A 15,781-nucleotide genomic window follows, 5' to 3' on the forward strand; every position below is an offset into this window, starting at 1 on the left:
ATATTTCTTATCTTATCGCCCCATCAAATGCGGGCGTTTATCGCGGCTACTCTTAGCGCAGCGCGTCTAAGGGACCATCTCAGTTGTCTTGGATCTAACACTCGCTCTTCATTGGTGGCCATGTTGAGACTTGTCTCGTTGTGAGGTGCATAATCACTATCGTTTCTGGATAATTATGTAAATTTTAGAATGGATTGAAGTGTCGATCGCTGAACATGCGTGCTTCAAATTTGATTTACCGCGGCGGACTTCGCCCACTAACAGCCGCTCAAACCTCGAACCACATCCGAGTCTTTTCACTGCCGTTTTTTGCTCAGTCCACTCGGCTTAGATCAACCCTGTCGAAGATATGGGTGCCCACTGGTGGTGTCACGGCCACTGAGGGCGAAAGTATGAAGCTATTTGCTTATCGGTGTGACGGAATGTCGAGCTAATTGCTCGGTAGCTGGTCATGGCAAGCTCATCCGAGCCGGATTTCTTCGCCAGGTAGGCCGATCCTCATATCATACTTCATCTACTTCAAGATGGTTTTACTGATCTAGCTTGTTTCCCCAGGCACAATCTGGAGTTTTTCAGCTGCTTCCACTGGGCCTACGAGTTCAGGATAAAATTGAGCGTCTTGTTGACAAGCATATGCAAAGCATAGGTTAATCATATCAAAATTCATGGAGAGTATTTCTCAACTGATCAATATCTTTCTATAGGAGCATCCAAGCTTGCTCTCTCGACTCTCACTACTGAAGAATTATGGCGCAAAAGTGGGCGCTTGGATAAAGTCTCACCAGAGGTATGTCAGTTTTTACCAATTGCAGACATCTCGTTGCTAATACTCAGGCAAGCTATTTCGACTCAAAGATCGCAAGGATGTGCCTATCATGCTGTCACCAACACACGAAGAAGAAATCACATCCCTTGTCGCAAGCACGTTAAAGTCTTATAAAGACTTGCCTTTGAAGTTATACCAGATTAGTATGAGCCTCTAAGCCTAGGTAGCTTTTGTGGTATATCACAGCTCCTAACTGATCTGCTAGCACGAAAGTACCGAGATGAGATCCGTCCCAGGCACGGCTTATTAAGATCTCGTGAGTTTATCATGAAAGACTTGTACACATTCGATTTGACCCACGAATCTGCCGTCGAGACTTATCGCGACGTCGCTGGTGCCTACTCGGCCTTCTTTTCAGACTTGAAGCTGCCGATATTAGTAGCCGAGGCCAGCTCAGGAGACATGGGCGGAGAGCATAGCCATGAATACCACCTTTCTCATCCCATTGGAGAGGACACAGTCGCAAGCTGTAACAATTGCGGCTACACCGCCAATGACGAAGTTGCCGCTGCTCGGTCATCCAGACAAATTGACGGTGCAATTTCTACATCAAGTTTCGGTCTCTGGCGCGGCATCACCAAGGACAAGAAAACTTTGATAAATGCGTGGTACCCAAAGATTGGAGATTCGCCTTCAGATGACAGCTGGAATATCCATGCTGTCAAATCAGTCGTCCCGGAACTAGATACAAGCGTCAGTGACGCCGCACCGTTCTGGAGCGAGGTTTTACAGGAGGCAAAGGGAAAGAGTGACGAAATCCAGCTCCTAAACGTCATTGATTCGAGACTTTCAGGAGCTTTTGAAGGCCTCCGCGATGAGCTTCCTCTACTCCCTCAAGATTGGACGAATAGCGACATCTCACAATCGTCAATAACACAAACACAAGCCGGGACAAATCTAAATCTCTTGCGCATTGCAGATGGGGACGGCTGCCCCCGCTGTGACTCGGGAAAGCTTGAGATTCATCGCGCATTGGAGTTGGGCCACACATTTCTCCTTGGCACACGCTATTCAGAGCCGCTCGAAGCGTCTGTAGCGCTGCCACAAAACCCAGGGGTTCCCGTCCCAACCCAGATGGGCTGCTTTGGCATCGGCGTCTCTCGCATCCTCGGCGCCGTGGCGGAACAGCTCACTGACAATAAAGGGCTCAACTGGCCTCGAGCTATTGCGCCGTTTGAGGTGGTCATTATTCCAACATCTGGCGTCAATGAACAGACACTGGACTTCTACGATGGCCTAACAAAGAATGGAAATTCGGCGACAGCCTTGGACGTCGTCCTGGATGACCGCAAAGAAGCATTTGGATGGAAAATGCAAGACGCAGACATGACGGGCTATCCTGTCGTGGTTGTACTCGGAAAGGCCTGGAGAGAAAACGGCGTCTGCGAAGTGCAGTGCAGGAGACTCTCTGTAAAGGAGAATGTGAAGGCAGAAGAGGTGCCCCAATATATCAGGACTTTGCTGGAGCGGCTATAGATACTAGTAGCTGCGAAGGAGTGCAGCGACAGAAGAGTCAACAAATCTCCCATCTGGACCAAAGTACATAAAATAAAGAATTAAAAAAACCCGAATCAGTTAAAGTGAATAACTTGTTTATCCATAATCATTTTCGTGGCGATTGAATAGCCGTGCTGCAAATTAAAGCTGCGATTCCATGTCCTCGTTACAAGAATCGCCAGCCCCTCTACAGTCATCCGCCCAGCGGTTCAAGCTTGGAGGGGCACCGACTCCCTAACGTCCAGCTTGGCCAAGCTTCCACTATATCCCCCCGAAACAAGCAGCACAAGCAGCCATGTCGAGCGGCCAGAAAGAAGCAAGTAAGTCTCGATTGTTTCTATATCCTTCATCTCTGCTCTCTTCAAGATTTCACTTTGCGCAGCATCAGCAGCAGCAGCAGCAGCAGCAGCAGTAGCGCTAACTCCAGCATATTTTAGTCAACCTCGACACCCTCGAGCCCCAGCAGCTCGCGCAGGTCAAGAAGCAGCTCGAGGAAGAGCTCGAACACCTCACAAACTCCTTCTCCCAGCTTCACGGCGCCCAGAACAAGTTCAGAGAATGCCTCCGATGCGTACAAAGCCGAGTCGCCGATAGCAAAGGTACATACATCATCGCAATCCCCAAGGGTAGCCGACGGGTCGCGCAGATAGAAAGAGGCCACGGAAATGGAAATAGTGCTAAGGCAGCGATGCAAACAGGCTCAAAGGCGGTTTTGGTCCCGTTGACCAACTCCCTATACGTAAGCGGCGAATTGACGAGTACCGAGACGGTTCTGGTGGACGTGGGCACAGGGTTTATGATTGAAAAGGTCAGTTGAGCTTCTTTGCCTTGCATCTGTTTTGCTGGTAAACCCTATGGTTAACCCTCTGCAGAACTTAAAATCGGCTGAAAAGTTTTACAACACAAAAGTCAAAGAGCTTGGTGACAACCTGAAGGAACTGGAAGGGATTGTTCAGTCGAAACAGATGAATGTCCGCACAATAGAAGAAGGTACGTTTGCACAGCTCAACTGAAACATCTACAGTTATTAATCATAAGGTCTTGACAGTTTTACGGCAAAAGATTATGGCTGCTCAATCAGAAGGCCAGAGCTGAGATAGCTGAAGAAAAAAATTGAATAATGAACTGAATTGCGTAATGTGCCCATCTATCTGGCCAATAGCTGCTCGCAGCGGAAAACGTCTATTCTGCCTGTTCGTCCTCTGCTTCGTCCTCTGCTTCATCATCTGCTTCATTCTCTGCTTCATTCTCTGCTTCATTCTCTGCTTCATTCTCTGCTTCATCATCTGCTTCATCATCTTGAAGAGAGTTTACCTGGTGCTGGACCTTCAAAAAGACTTCCAAGAAGTTCCCAAATCTCTTCTCTAGATCAGGATCCGACCCAACCCAAATGTTCTTCAGTCCTTCTCCAAAGTCCTTTCTCTGGTCAACTGGGTTGACTTGATTCATTGCAGAATCCCAGTGTTTGCCATAAAACTCCATTTGCCAATTAATCTTGTTCTCTGGCGCACGAGTGTTGAGTCCCTCCCACTCCTGATTTATACCTATCTCCAGCACATATGGACTATCTTGAAACTCTGCGATAAACGATGTCTTCAGTCGAGTCCGGTAAATATCATGGCTCCAGTACCTAGGGTCTTTGGTCACTACTACTGCGGAGGGCTGAAGAAAATTGGTTTCATCCTCGTTGCAGCCATCCCTGAGCTTTAGCGTTTCGAGTAGTCTCAAGAGCTCTTTTGGTACGCTCTCGTATTTCCACGTTTCTGCATGAAGTCTCCAGTCAAATATCCTAACACCTCATTGTATCAGTACTGCACGCACACTAGATGGCCTCTTATAGCAAACTTACATTTCTGGAGCCGTCACTTTCCAGTCGATGTAGGAGACTGGCGAACTAAGACCAAGCTTGGCTCGGGATAACGCGGACTCATCGCTCGCCCAGTTTTCTACCTTTAACTCTCTGTCGTCGCCCATGGTGAGATACAAAGTGTGTGTGCGTTTCACGCTTTTGCGATCCAGACGAAGGTCATCTGCACCATCATATTCCAGCATACGGTTTATAATGTAATTCGAAAGACGGAATTCCCTAAAACTTCAAATATAGTCAGTATGGAGATTCAACCAAGAAATGAAGAGGGGGTATGGTTGTCTGTGAGAGCTACCGAGTGCTGAAATGAAGTCCACCTTGGTGTGAGTACAGTTTCACTTGAGCTGCGTAGTCATCCCAATTGACTAGATCTGCTTGGCCTTTCCCGAATATATTGTCATCCAAGAGTGCGAAAGACACACGCATCCTGATTTCGGAATTGGAACTTTTAAGGCATTTTGAAGCAGTTTGAAGATGCGGACGAAGCTCATGGAGAAGTGCTGCCACAGTTTTTGGCATATTATCAGGCTCGGTAAAATGCTTGGATATTCGAGGTCGTTGATCGGGATACACTCGTATACGAGTGTCGTCGGTTACTCTTGAGCTCTTCTGGGGAATTATCACCGAAGTCAAAAGGTCTCTCGATAAGCGCGCATCATGAAAACGTTGGTTGAGAGTGTATATGGCTGCTTGGAGATTGGTCACGGACTCGCTGAAGATTTTGAGCACGTTTGGACTCTCTGGCCCATCGGCAACGATCCAAACTTGATGCCGTTGCCGAACAGCATCCATTTCGCTGTCATGTGTCGTAAACTGTGTAGCATAGAAGCCATACTCCTTAATGGATGTCACAAAGGTAGCCTTATCAAGGGTCAGTGGACTACGAGCAATTGGCATTGATTGGAGAATACAAGAGCAGTATGAAAGATATCGACGCCACTTACTTCTATCAGGTCTCTATCAGCAGGCGGCGGCCCGCGATAGTCCCCGGCAAATGCGGCGACTGTTAGTTGCCGCCTATCATTCATTTGGGACTTGGCGGTTGCCATTCTCTTTGGTGAGCCCCAGAATTTCCTTGACCCTTCATTCTGTCCATTTGGATTTTGGAAGTTTCGAGGCCTAGGCGGCCGGGAGCTTGCCCGAAGCTTGCCTTTGTTCATCTTGGCAATTTCCAGTCAAAGTTGCTCTAGCAGCTTTTAGAGCACATGAAGTGAACCTAGAGCTTGATGATATGAATAGATGATTGGCATGGGAGAGATACAATGCGGAGAGGGGGTGTGGTGTGTTATTTTAGAAAGAATAAAGGGGATGTGATCAGGTGCCAGCAAAGCTACTGTATATATATGCAGCCTACCGACATGGTAAGCCTGAGGCAGCTCTGTGACGGGCGGTAAGGGAAGTGAAAGGAAAGTGAAAGAGATGCTGGCGGCAAGAGGCATCTGCTGGCCAGCAGTCAATCACTGCCAAGGCATCTGCACGTTCCCGTTTGGCAGAATGCGAGTCTACGTCGCACAATGAGCCAAAGCTGCTCTGTAAATAATGCAGCTAGTTGTATTATTCATCATACATTGTGTCTATTGTTACGGCTTTCTCATCGTATCAAAGATATAACAGACAACAGTCTCAGCCCTCGACACGGGCGTGAAGCGTATCCTACCTAGCTGCGTACACTACTTCACTTTGGTAAGCTATAATCATCGTATAGCACTTCCACTGTTCAAGAATCAAAGTATTTTAGTATGTTCATATTTACACGACATTCAGAGCCGTAATGTTTTGCATTTCTTCGTCTTTAAGAGCGGGTACTGGATGGTCTGCTTGCTGTGTACTGGGAATATGCATCAATTGACTATGCACATATCGAGTTCTCTCCGGCGCGTCTCCCAAAAATCCAGACGCGTTAATTGATCTAGACTACTTAGCTACCCTACTAAGTGCTGGGTGTAACTTGCTGAGCTGCTTTAAGCTCCATGATTCATTTTCAGACCAATTAAATGCCGTCACTGCTCTGATTATTTTCCCAAGGAAACGACAATCTAAACAAGGCATCAACCTCCAACTCATCGAGCCGCTCAGTAGCAGCTTAACTATTCATCTTTACCCCGGCATCCTCACTAATGACGGCTCAGACCACTCCTCAGACCAATCCTCACTCGACCCGAGGGCGCAAACGTGCTTTTTCTGCTGCGGAGGCTAGCGAAGAATCAGACAATAATTCAGAAACTGGAGAACTATCATGGGAATGGCTGTATACCACCGAACAAGCAGATAATGGCGAAAAGGGCGATGGGGATCGCAAGAGGAGGAGAGGCGTGGCCAGTTCCAAGATTGCTGGGGCTCGATATGGCGATTTCGAATGCCGCGTTGGAGACACGGTGATGCTCAAGGCGGCCGATGGGTCCATTGGAGCTTGGGTAGCCATCATCTGCGATTTCCAGGAAGACAGCGAGACTGGAGAAATGAGCGCCAATTTCATGTGGTTCTTGACAGAGAAGGAGATCCGTAACAAGGGGAGAAAGCGAGAAGACTTCTACTGGGTACGTACAGTTGCTATTCCTTGAACGAAACATCATTCTTCTAACCAACAATCTAGAACGAGCTGTACATCTCGCCATCCTTCGACGTAAATCCCCTGGCGTCGATCAATGGCAAGGCCAATATCATGTCCCTAGACGCCTTTCTCAGCGCGCATCCCTCCGGAAAGATATCGCGAAATTCGCCCGACTTTGGGAAGACATTTGTATGTCGGCGTGGCTGCAACACCCGATCTACTACATACACGGACGAGTTTGTATGGGAAGAAACTTATGAGAATGGGGACGTATCAGCTTTAAAGGACTTTGTGGAGAAGAATACCAGAGCAACCCGTCGAAAAGCTCGAGCTCAATCACCGCCAGAGGCCGAGGGTACATACCTACCGCCTCAAACACCAACCAAGACCGGCAGAAACTCAGCGACAACTCCCAAATCGAAGCGAGGACCGAGGAGTGGCGGAAAGAAACTAGAGTTCACGCCTCTAGCCACCAGAAAGCTGTCGCCCAGCCAGGTCCAATCTTCCCCGTTTCAGATTGCACGTTCGCGCCTCCATGTCTCAGCAGTTCCCACCAGCTTGCCTTGTCGTGAAGGAGAATTCTCACTGGTATACTCACATCTAGAAGCCGCCATCACGGAGGGTACTGGCAACTGTATCTATATCTCCGGGACACCGGGGACTGGAAAGACGGCCACGGTACGAGAAGTCATTTCTCGCCTTGAAGAAGCCGTCGGCTCAGACGAGTTGGACGATTTCATATTCGTTGAGATCAATGGCATGAAGATTACAGATCCTCATCAGGCATACTCGCTGCTATGGGAAGCTATCAAGGGCGAACGTGCAAGCCCTGCCCAGTCACTCGACCTATTGGAGCGAGAATTCAGCAATCCTAGCCCACGACGCGTTCCATGTGTCGTGTTGATGGACGAGCTCGATCAACTAGTCACGAAAAATCAAGCAGTCATGTACAACTTTTTCAACTGGCCAACCCTCCGACACAGTCGTCTTATTGTGCTTGCAGTAGCCAACACAATGGATCTTCCTGAGAGAACTTTGAGCAACAAGATCAGCAGTCGTTTAGGTACGTACAACAGAAGCTAACATTAGTCGTAAGGAAAGCAAGATGTCTAACAGCTTCAATATAGGCCTCACCCGTATTACTTTCCCCGGCTACAACCACGACCAGCTTATGAAAATCATACAATCTCGTCTTGAAGGCGTACCGGGAAATATTGTTGATGCAGATGCCGTCCAGTTTGCGAGTCGCAAAGTAGCTGCCGTCAGCGGAGACGCCAGACGAGCGCTGGATATCTGCCGTCGAGCGGTTGAGCTGGCAGAGAGCGACGCTCCGGGCGATCCAATGACTCCAAGCAAACGGGCGAATGAAAATGGAATTCCCGACCAGTCTCGGCGCGGAAGAGTGACAATCTCTACAATCAAGAGAGCCATCAATGAGGCCACGACCAATCCCATCCAACAACATCTGCGTGGCCTCCCCCTTACGTCGAAGATGCTCATGGCGGCGCTGCTACTAAGAATCCGAAGGTCTGGTCTGGCTGAGACGACTCTTGGCGAAACTCTGGATGAACTTCAGCGCTCCACGGCTTATACAGCCCGTCCACCTCCTGGAATGGCTCAAATCCTTCCTGGCCTCGGCAAGGGGAACCAAGCCGGTCGGCGTATGGTAGGACGGCCGCAATACATCCACACCGCGGCCCTGGAGCTGGTTGCCGCTGGCCTGATTAATTTGGAGGCGCATCGTGCGGACCGGTCAAGCAAGTTGCGGTTGGCCATTGCTGACGACGAGGTGAAGATGGCGCTGCGCGATGACGCGGATCTCAAGTCCATAGGTCTGAGTGTATGAACGGCACGGCCTTCGGCAGCGTCTACACTATACTCACGCTTTCATAAACCATTGTGTACACTAAGAGTTTGACAGGCGAGGAAGGATAAGGGAGAAATATGCAAAGATTTTGATAGATGTTTTGTACTTCAGCGTGTTGGTGGGTTTGGATACCAAAAATAGCAATGAGATCACGAAACAGATCATCTTATAGATATGTAAAGCACCTTTAATGTTATCATCAGAAAGTTAAGACACAATTCATTTACCAACATTAGCCCAGAATAATTAGTACATGAGTCATCTTGCCCAACTATTTCTACTCCATGAGATTCGGAAAGGCATCAAATGCCATAAAATATGCATGTGTCCATCCGCCAGTGATTTGCGGTGCAAGTTCTATGCTTCTTCCGTTGCCGCTTGATATATACACTTTGAAAATCGAGAATTAATAACGTAAATCAGATAACATTACTCCCATAAACTCCTGGCTAAAATTTCCTTTGCGCCAATGTTGGCGTCCATTGTATCGGGTGCGTCTCCTCTGACGCTTTTTCATCTGGTTTCCATATTTTGACTTTGAGGAAAACAAAGAGTTAGCATACAACATGTCAACTGGACAAGTTAAAATCCATTGAAGAAACACTTACTAGTCTTGTCAGCCTCGCCCGTGATGAGACGCAGTCCAGAACGGTCAAACGTCGAGCTCATGATGCCTGATTCGGCGTCTAATGAGCCTGGTTGAGCTGTTGTCTCGAAAGATTGGAATCGGTGACCTGACTTCCAGTCCCAGAAGCTCATTGAGCCATTGTCACCTAAATTGTGGAGTTAATTATCGATCTTGGTCCATCATGTGTATTCTTTACGCCATGGCAAAGGGAGGAAGAGATACGCACCACCTGAGAAGAAAACATTGTTGCTATTTACGCTCATGGTGTTGATGATGGCATTGTGGCCCTCAAAGTTCTGCATGAAAGCGCCTTCCGGGCATTTCCACTGCTTAATACTGCCGCTGCTGCCCGATGCAAAGGTGAATTCGGTAGGATGGACAGCCAAGGCCCGGACGCCCTTCTTGTGGTGGGTGAGAACGCCCATGGCCTTTCCGGCCGCCAGATCCCAAAGCCGGACGGTAGAGTCCAATGATGCTGTAATCACTTGGGGATCTGCCTCCTGGCATTCCACATCTGTCACAGTGCCGGTATGGCCCGACAAAACGTGAATGTTGCTGCGCGTCCGCATATCCCAAACTCGAGCAACGCCATCTCGACCACCAGTCACCAAGACATCCAGCGTCGGATGGAGAGCCAATGTGTAGACACCACTGAGATGGCCGTGGTAGTGGCGGATCACCTTGTTTGTCTCCAGATCCCAGCACTTGACCATTTTATCCTCGCCGCAAGAGAAGAGATACGGGTGTCTTGGAGAGACGGCCAGGCCGCGCACGGTGCTAATGTGTCCCGTCAATGTCAATCGCAACGACCCCGTGGCGAGATCCCAGATCTTGATCGTCCTGTCGCCAGCACCGCTAGCAAACCACTTGTTCCCCGGCTCGACTGCCAAGCTGCGCACCCATCCCAAATGGCCTGAGATGACCCTCATCAGCTTCCACGGCGGGTGCCATTCGGGCTTGACTTGCTGGATTGCTTGTGACCCTCTGACTGTCAGGCTCATGCTCTGCGGTACCGTCGTTGTCGAAATCGTCGGCTCGTCTCCGTTGGCCTTTGACGCAGCCGGTGATGCTCCAGGTCCAGCCTCAAGAAGTTTGGGTGCTTTTCGCGCTGGGCCTCCAGCCTTGGCCGCCGTCTTCCGCAGTGGTTGCTTCGATGGTTGTTTCGCTGCGAGCGCCTCGGGCAGGGTCTGGACAGCCGCGTATTCGGCCTCGAATCGACGCTTCATGACGGCATCTTCGAAGACGCCCTCGAGCTTCTGGCGCTTGCCGTTGGACAATTCGAGCCGAGAGTAGAGATGCCTCGTCGCAGAGGCATTTTGAGACGCGAGCGCACCCAGATGGAGCGCGTCTTGCGGCGTCTGTGGTGCCTCCATGGCACACAAGGAAGATGCAGAGGATTAGAGTACAAAAGATGGGATTTGGAGTCGATTCGCGTTTGTAGAACAAAAAAGCAGCCGCCAGAGGCGAACTTGGATTGGACTTGCAAGGCCCAGCCTTCTGTGGCGCAGGCGCTGTGGGGTGCATACATGCTGCAGTTCAGACTGTGGCGCACCAGGAAAATACAGGGCGAGCGCCCAGTACGCAATACAGCAGTGGCCTGGAAGCTTCAAGTACAACGCCTTACCCTGCATCTTTGGATTTTTTGCCCAGCTACATCTCCATCTCCCACCACTCCAGAATCTGTTGCTCTCTTTTTAACCAAAATCAACTTCTTTAGCAAAGACTCAATATATACGAGATATAAACGACGCACTGTTCTCACAATGGCTGATACAGATGGCGATAAGTTTCCGCTGCACACGGCTGCAAGAGAAGGCAGAGGTATTGAGCTCTTGGCCATGTGCACACATTCAACATCAGCTAACATGGCCCAGTCTCCGTTGCAGAAGGTCTGCTCAAGGTATGTTCAGATGGCTAGAAGATCAATACGCATAAGCATGCAAGAAAATGAAGCTCAAATCATCTACCAACACCTCTATTTAATAGACGGATCCCAAGCTCTCAAAACGCAAGGACGACGACGGCAGATATCCCGTCCACTGGGCAGCTTCTTCCAACAGCTACGACATTCTCCTCCTTTTAGCAAACCAGTCAAGCTTTGACCCAGATATTCAGGTATATATACGTTCTCTTCTTCCAGCAAAATCATCTTCATCGGTGTTTACCAGTATTGAAATGAGATGAGCCAAGTTTTTAACCCAGCTTACTTACACCAAAATCTGTCTACGCAAATATAGGACGACAGCGGCTGGACTCCCCTCATGATCTCAGCCAGCGTTCAAAACAGCGAGCCAGCATTAAATCTCCTTCTCCAAAGGGGCGCCGATGTCAACATCAAGAGTAAGTTATTGCTTCAACTAGACTATCAAAGCCTTGGCTATTTGCTACTCATGTGCCTAACTAACTCATTTCTCAGATAACAACGGTCAAGTGAGTCAAAGATATCACTGTATTCTGAAACAAGATACAAAAACGTCAAATGCAACTTATGCATATGGATATGCCATAGTCCAGCTTAGCTAACATCAAACCCCCCCAGACAGCCCTCCACTTCGTCGCCTCCAAAAAGAACCTCGACGTCGCCCGCCTCCTCATCAGCTCCAAACCCCCAGCATCAACCCGCGTCCGCGACCGCCGCGGCCAATATCCCATCCATCGCGCCGCGGCCGTCGGTTCCGTGCCAATGGTGATGCTTCTGCTGAAGAACAGGAGCCCCCTGAATGCGACGGACAACGAAGGCTTCACTCCTCTTCATCATGCTGTCGCGGAGGGCCACGGTATGTGTCACACATCTCATGGGAAGTTTGTGAGTGAAGCTAATATGATGTGTTGTGTAGGAGACACTGCCGTCGCTCTTCTGAAAGAAGAGGCTGATTTTACACTCAAGACTACCGATGGCGAACTTGCTATTGACTTGGCTCCAGACAAAGAGGTAAAGATACCCTACGTCCCCCTTTCATGTACAGATTCCATGTATGCATGTATTGGACTAACGTGCCGCAAACAGGTGCGCCAATTCATCATTCAAGGCGCTGAACGAGAAGGCATTCAGCTGGTCGATTAGTTATTAGCAAGCTTTATACCAGATGCAGCAGCTGTCAACAGGGGGGGATGATAAGCAGTAGTGTATAAAAGTGTACAAGTCTAATCTACAGAGCATACCACGCCTTGTCATTCCAAATCATTGTCTTTCATTACGCTTTTCCTTCTTTCCCCTTGATTCTGTGTCCTTCTATTAATGCTCCCTGCCCTCCCTTCTGAGCCCAAACCCATGAACAAGCCACACTTATTTTACAGTTCGCTCTACCAGTTCCCGATACATCGTCTTCACATCATCTACATCCGCTCTCAGCTCCTCAACCAGCTCACTCTTCTCTCCTAACAACTCCAAGGTGGTTTGGTATCTCGTATCCAGGTCGGCAACTTCCTTTTCCAGATCCGGCACCCTTGCAGATGCTGCCTTTGCGTCCTCCAAATCCTTCATCAGGCTCACCATATCTGACCTCGCCTCATCTCTCTGACTACAGACCCTCGCCATCTCTTCCTTGGCAGCAACTCTTTCGGCTTCCAGACGACGAATTGCGGCACTCATCCGTTCTACTAATTGAACAGACGGACCTGCCGCCACTGTTGACACTGAAATCATATCTTGTGCTAGATTGCGAGGCGACGAAGGGGCCGTATCGCTGATTCCATTTTCTCTCTCTGTCACAGACGGAGGTATTGTCGGTGGTGATTCCAACGGCTGATCCAGAGGAGAGAAGGGAGATGGAGGAACGGATCCGGAAAGTGACAGCGGCCCTGTCCCTATACGAGGCGGTAGGTATGCGGAAGACCGGCGAAGAGGACTGAATCCTTCTGCTGCGGTATCTAGTATATTTACAGGAGTGGGAGATCGTCGAATGCGGTTGGGAACAGATAATGAGACAGCTTCGGAGCTGAATGTTCGTGGGACGGAGAGTAATGGCGACTCTGGTCGGCTTTGGGTTCGTGATGGCGCTGCACCCGCAACTTCATCGATCCATTGTCTCCCTGATTCAGCCGTAAAGGCTCTGCTTGCAGCCTGCTTCTCCTTGTCTAGATCTGTGCGGGTTTGTTCGAGGGCCGTCTCGGTAGCTTTTGAGGTCTTTTGGAGAGCAGCCAAGTCCTCGCGGCAGGTTTCCAGTTGCATCTGGGCATCTTGTAGCTCATCTTCCAGAATTCTGCTACGCTTGGCCTATGGCAAAACAAGAAAAGTCAACAAAATTAGTATATATATTGACAGATGAATATCGACAGAAAAAGGGTTGGAATTGATCAGAACATGTCAGACGTACCGCATCCCGTGCCTTCTTGCGCATTTCAGACTCTCGACGCTGTGCTTCGTCTCTCTCGCTCTCCAGGCTGGTCGTTTTCGACATCAAAGACGCTTCAATGCCCTGCCAATTTTGCCTGGCCGACGCATACTGTGACTGCAACGTCTCTATCTGCCGGAACAGCTTAGCCTGAGCCTCACCTCCTGTGCTAGAGGCAGCTTCTTCCGCGGTTACTCGTACACCTTCCAGCTTGCCCTCCATGCTCCGAAGCTCAAGACGTAGCTCGGCCTCGACGGTGTTACCGCGCTGAATGGCACGCTCAAGCTTTTCGCTCGCTTCTATGGCATCCAGTCGGGCTTTCTCGCCTAGAGCCTCTAATTCCGCTCGAATAGCATCATTTGCCTCTTCGAGTTCCTTTTGCTTCACTCGCTCTGCGGCCAACGCCTTGCTCACAGCATCCGCCTTGGCAACCCGGCCTTGTTCCTCTTTTGACTTTACCTCCTGTTCAAGCCGACGAATCGTAGCATCCTTGTTGGCATTGTCCTTCTTCAAGATGTCAATTTCCTTCCGCAGAGCCGCTGTCGCTTTGGTGGCCTCCTGCTGGCGCTTTTCCTTCTCTTCATCTCCGTCTAAGCGGTCGCGCAGCGCTTGGATATCGAGTGACATTTTGTCCTTTGCTTTCCGTGCTTCGTCCAACTGCTTGTCGCGCTCGCCCACCTGAAGCCGCAAAGCCTTGATCGCTGCTCGGTACTTTTGCTCTGCTCCAGCTAATTTCTGGCCTTCCTCCATCAGCAGCGCGATCCGCTCATCCTTCTCCGCAAGCTTCTTTTCCTGGCTACCAGATGGGGCAGCTGACGCAGCCTGCTTTGCAGAGTCGGCGGCATTTTTAGAGAGATATTGGAGCTTGGACTGTATAGAGTCTATCCGTTCAACGTACTCTTGAATCTCCTCTCGATGTCGCAACTTTGCCTCCTCAAGCTCGCGAGCTAATTCGTCGGCACCAGGCCCATTTTCTACAACCGTTGTTGCCGCACCAGGGGTACCTGTCAGAGTTTCGTCTTTCACCACTTTTGTCGATATTTCCTCCTCTTCTTTTGAAGGTACCTCTTTGAGCGTCTGTGCCTCTTTGAGCGTCTGTGCCTCTTCCGTTCCTAAAGGGGTATCCTCTGCGTTTTCAGCCGCCGGCTCCGAAGTAGACTCTATAGCCGCATCATCGTCCGTTATTGTTATCGGTATTGCGGTCGTCTCCGTAGTCGTCGTCTCCGTAGAGGTGTTTGTGGGATCAGGGACAATTTGAGGCGACTCCGTCTCGGATGCGGGCTTCTGTCCCGGCAGATTCTCAGACTGGTCTTGATCCATCGAGGGCCTCTCCATGGAGCTTCGGCTGGCCGCATCGAAGGAGCTGCGTGGTGACGCATTCGCCGGCGAAAGCGCATTCTTGTTAGCCAAGGCCTTGGCCAGTCTTGCTTGTAGTCGGTCATTTGCGCGGCTAGTCGACGATGCCCGAGAGTCTATTGTCACGAATTGCCTTTTGGTTAGCTGCTGGAGCTGTTCATATACCAAGTTGTTGGGAATCCTTTTCGCCCCTCTCTTCCCTTGACTTCCCCTCCTCATATTCTCCGCCGCATCATCACTCACTCACCAGAGCTCGTCACTTTTGGACTGGCAGTCGTCGTTGTCGTTGTCGTCGTAGCAGCAGCAGCAGAAGCAGCCGCCGCGGGTGGCGTCGCACTGCGATCATCGTCCGACTCGGCCAGGATGTTGTCCAAGCGGGACTCGACGCCCGCCACGGCCTGCTGTAGAAACGAGCCCCATCGCGACGCCTGCTTCCCCGGCGCACTCATGGTGTAGCAAACAAAACAAGAAAAAGAGCCTCTGAGTCTTGCGATGCAGCGTCCCCTTTCGGCCCCTGGAGGCAGAAAGGGCGTTTACGGCAGCAAAAGAGTGACTGGCGGCTGGACGTAAAAAGGAACAACAGCTGGTTGATGTCAATTGGGAAAGAAGCCGCAGGCCGCGCCACCCCCAAAAAGGCGAGGTTGAAAACGGCTTTCCGTCGACCGGCCAGGGCAGGAAAGGCTAAATCTAAAAATGGCGGGCGTTAATACGACCCCTCTATATGGAACAATGACATGCTGCCAGAAGCTGACGTTTACAACCGACAGCTACATAATACGTAGCCCGAATATCAATGGCATTTACTGGGTTTCATAGCGTTGGAGATACAATTTATCATGACGGATGATTATTTCA

At 49.9% G+C, this 15,781-nt stretch overlaps 7 protein-coding genes across 7 annotated transcripts; 4 read left to right on the forward strand and 3 right to left on the reverse strand.

Annotated features, from left to right (window-relative positions):
• The first annotated feature begins 117 nt into the window (after window positions 1–117).
• Window positions 118–2,443, forward strand: TrAtP1_007965 (uncharacterized protein). Its single transcript, XM_066113738.1, has 6 exons — window positions 118–390; window positions 446–486; window positions 556–646; window positions 705–787; window positions 840–969; window positions 1,032–2,443. The coding sequence occupies exons 1-6, from the start codon at window positions 216–218 to the stop codon at window positions 2,300–2,302; spliced, it is 1,791 nt and encodes a 596-aa protein (XP_065969826.1). The 5' UTR covers window positions 118–215; the 3' UTR covers window positions 2,303–2,443.
• Window positions 2,444–2,577: 134 nt separating this feature from the next.
• TrAtP1_007966 (uncharacterized protein) lies at window positions 2,578–3,572 on the forward strand. Its single transcript, XM_014092759.2, has 5 exons — window positions 2,578–2,643; window positions 2,761–2,922; window positions 3,022–3,131; window positions 3,196–3,313; window positions 3,372–3,572. Exons 1-5 carry the CDS (start codon window positions 2,619–2,621, stop codon window positions 3,416–3,418), a joined length of 462 nt encoding a protein of 153 aa, XP_013948234.1. The 5' UTR covers window positions 2,578–2,618; the 3' UTR covers window positions 3,419–3,572.
• Window positions 3,506–5,476, reverse strand: TrAtP1_007967 (uncharacterized protein; the record flags this gene model as incomplete). The annotated part of the gene is made up of 4 exons (XM_014092760.2): window positions 5,135–5,476; window positions 4,486–5,051; window positions 4,173–4,415; window positions 3,506–4,112 (listed from the first exon to the last, which is right to left on the reverse strand). The coding sequence occupies exons 1-4, from the start codon at window positions 5,348–5,350 to the stop codon at window positions 3,506–3,508; spliced, it is 1,632 nt and encodes a 543-aa protein (XP_013948235.2). The 5' UTR covers window positions 5,351–5,476.
• A 644-nt stretch (window positions 5,477–6,120) lies between these two features.
• On the forward strand, window positions 6,121–8,826 carry TrAtP1_007968 (uncharacterized protein). Its single transcript, XM_014092455.3, has 3 exons — window positions 6,121–6,727; window positions 6,784–7,804; window positions 7,869–8,826. Exons 1-3 carry the CDS (start codon window positions 6,308–6,310, stop codon window positions 8,585–8,587), a joined length of 2,160 nt encoding a protein of 719 aa, XP_013947930.2. The 5' UTR covers window positions 6,121–6,307; the 3' UTR covers window positions 8,588–8,826.
• On the reverse strand, window positions 8,806–10,705 carry TrAtP1_007969 (uncharacterized protein). Its single transcript, XM_014092761.2, has 3 exons — window positions 9,463–10,705; window positions 9,217–9,381; window positions 8,806–9,143 (listed from the first exon to the last, which is right to left on the reverse strand). The coding sequence occupies exons 1-3, from the start codon at window positions 10,607–10,609 to the stop codon at window positions 9,058–9,060; spliced, it is 1,398 nt and encodes a 465-aa protein (XP_013948236.1). The 5' UTR covers window positions 10,610–10,705; the 3' UTR covers window positions 8,806–9,057.
• Window positions 10,706–10,835: 130 nt separating this feature from the next.
• Window positions 10,836–12,410, forward strand: TrAtP1_007970 (uncharacterized protein). The gene is made up of 8 exons (XM_066113739.1): window positions 10,836–11,057; window positions 11,111–11,136; window positions 11,223–11,351; window positions 11,474–11,576; window positions 11,653–11,666; window positions 11,776–12,013; window positions 12,074–12,168; window positions 12,244–12,410. Exons 1-8 carry the CDS (start codon window positions 11,000–11,002, stop codon window positions 12,298–12,300), a joined length of 720 nt encoding a protein of 239 aa, XP_065969827.1. The 5' UTR covers window positions 10,836–10,999; the 3' UTR covers window positions 12,301–12,410.
• TrAtP1_007971 (uncharacterized protein) lies at window positions 12,411–15,588 on the reverse strand. The gene is made up of 3 exons (XM_066113740.1): window positions 15,174–15,588; window positions 13,553–15,042; window positions 12,411–13,452 (listed from the first exon to the last, which is right to left on the reverse strand). Exons 1-3 carry the CDS (start codon window positions 15,373–15,375, stop codon window positions 12,523–12,525), a joined length of 2,622 nt encoding a protein of 873 aa, XP_065969828.1. The 5' UTR covers window positions 15,376–15,588; the 3' UTR covers window positions 12,411–12,522.
• Window positions 15,589–15,781: the final 193 nt, after the last annotated feature.

The sequence above is a fragment of the Trichoderma atroviride genome, chromosome 4, assembly GCF_020647795.1.
Source record: "Trichoderma atroviride chromosome 4, complete sequence".
NCBI lineage: Eukaryota > Fungi > Ascomycota > Sordariomycetes > Hypocreales > Hypocreaceae > Trichoderma > Trichoderma atroviride.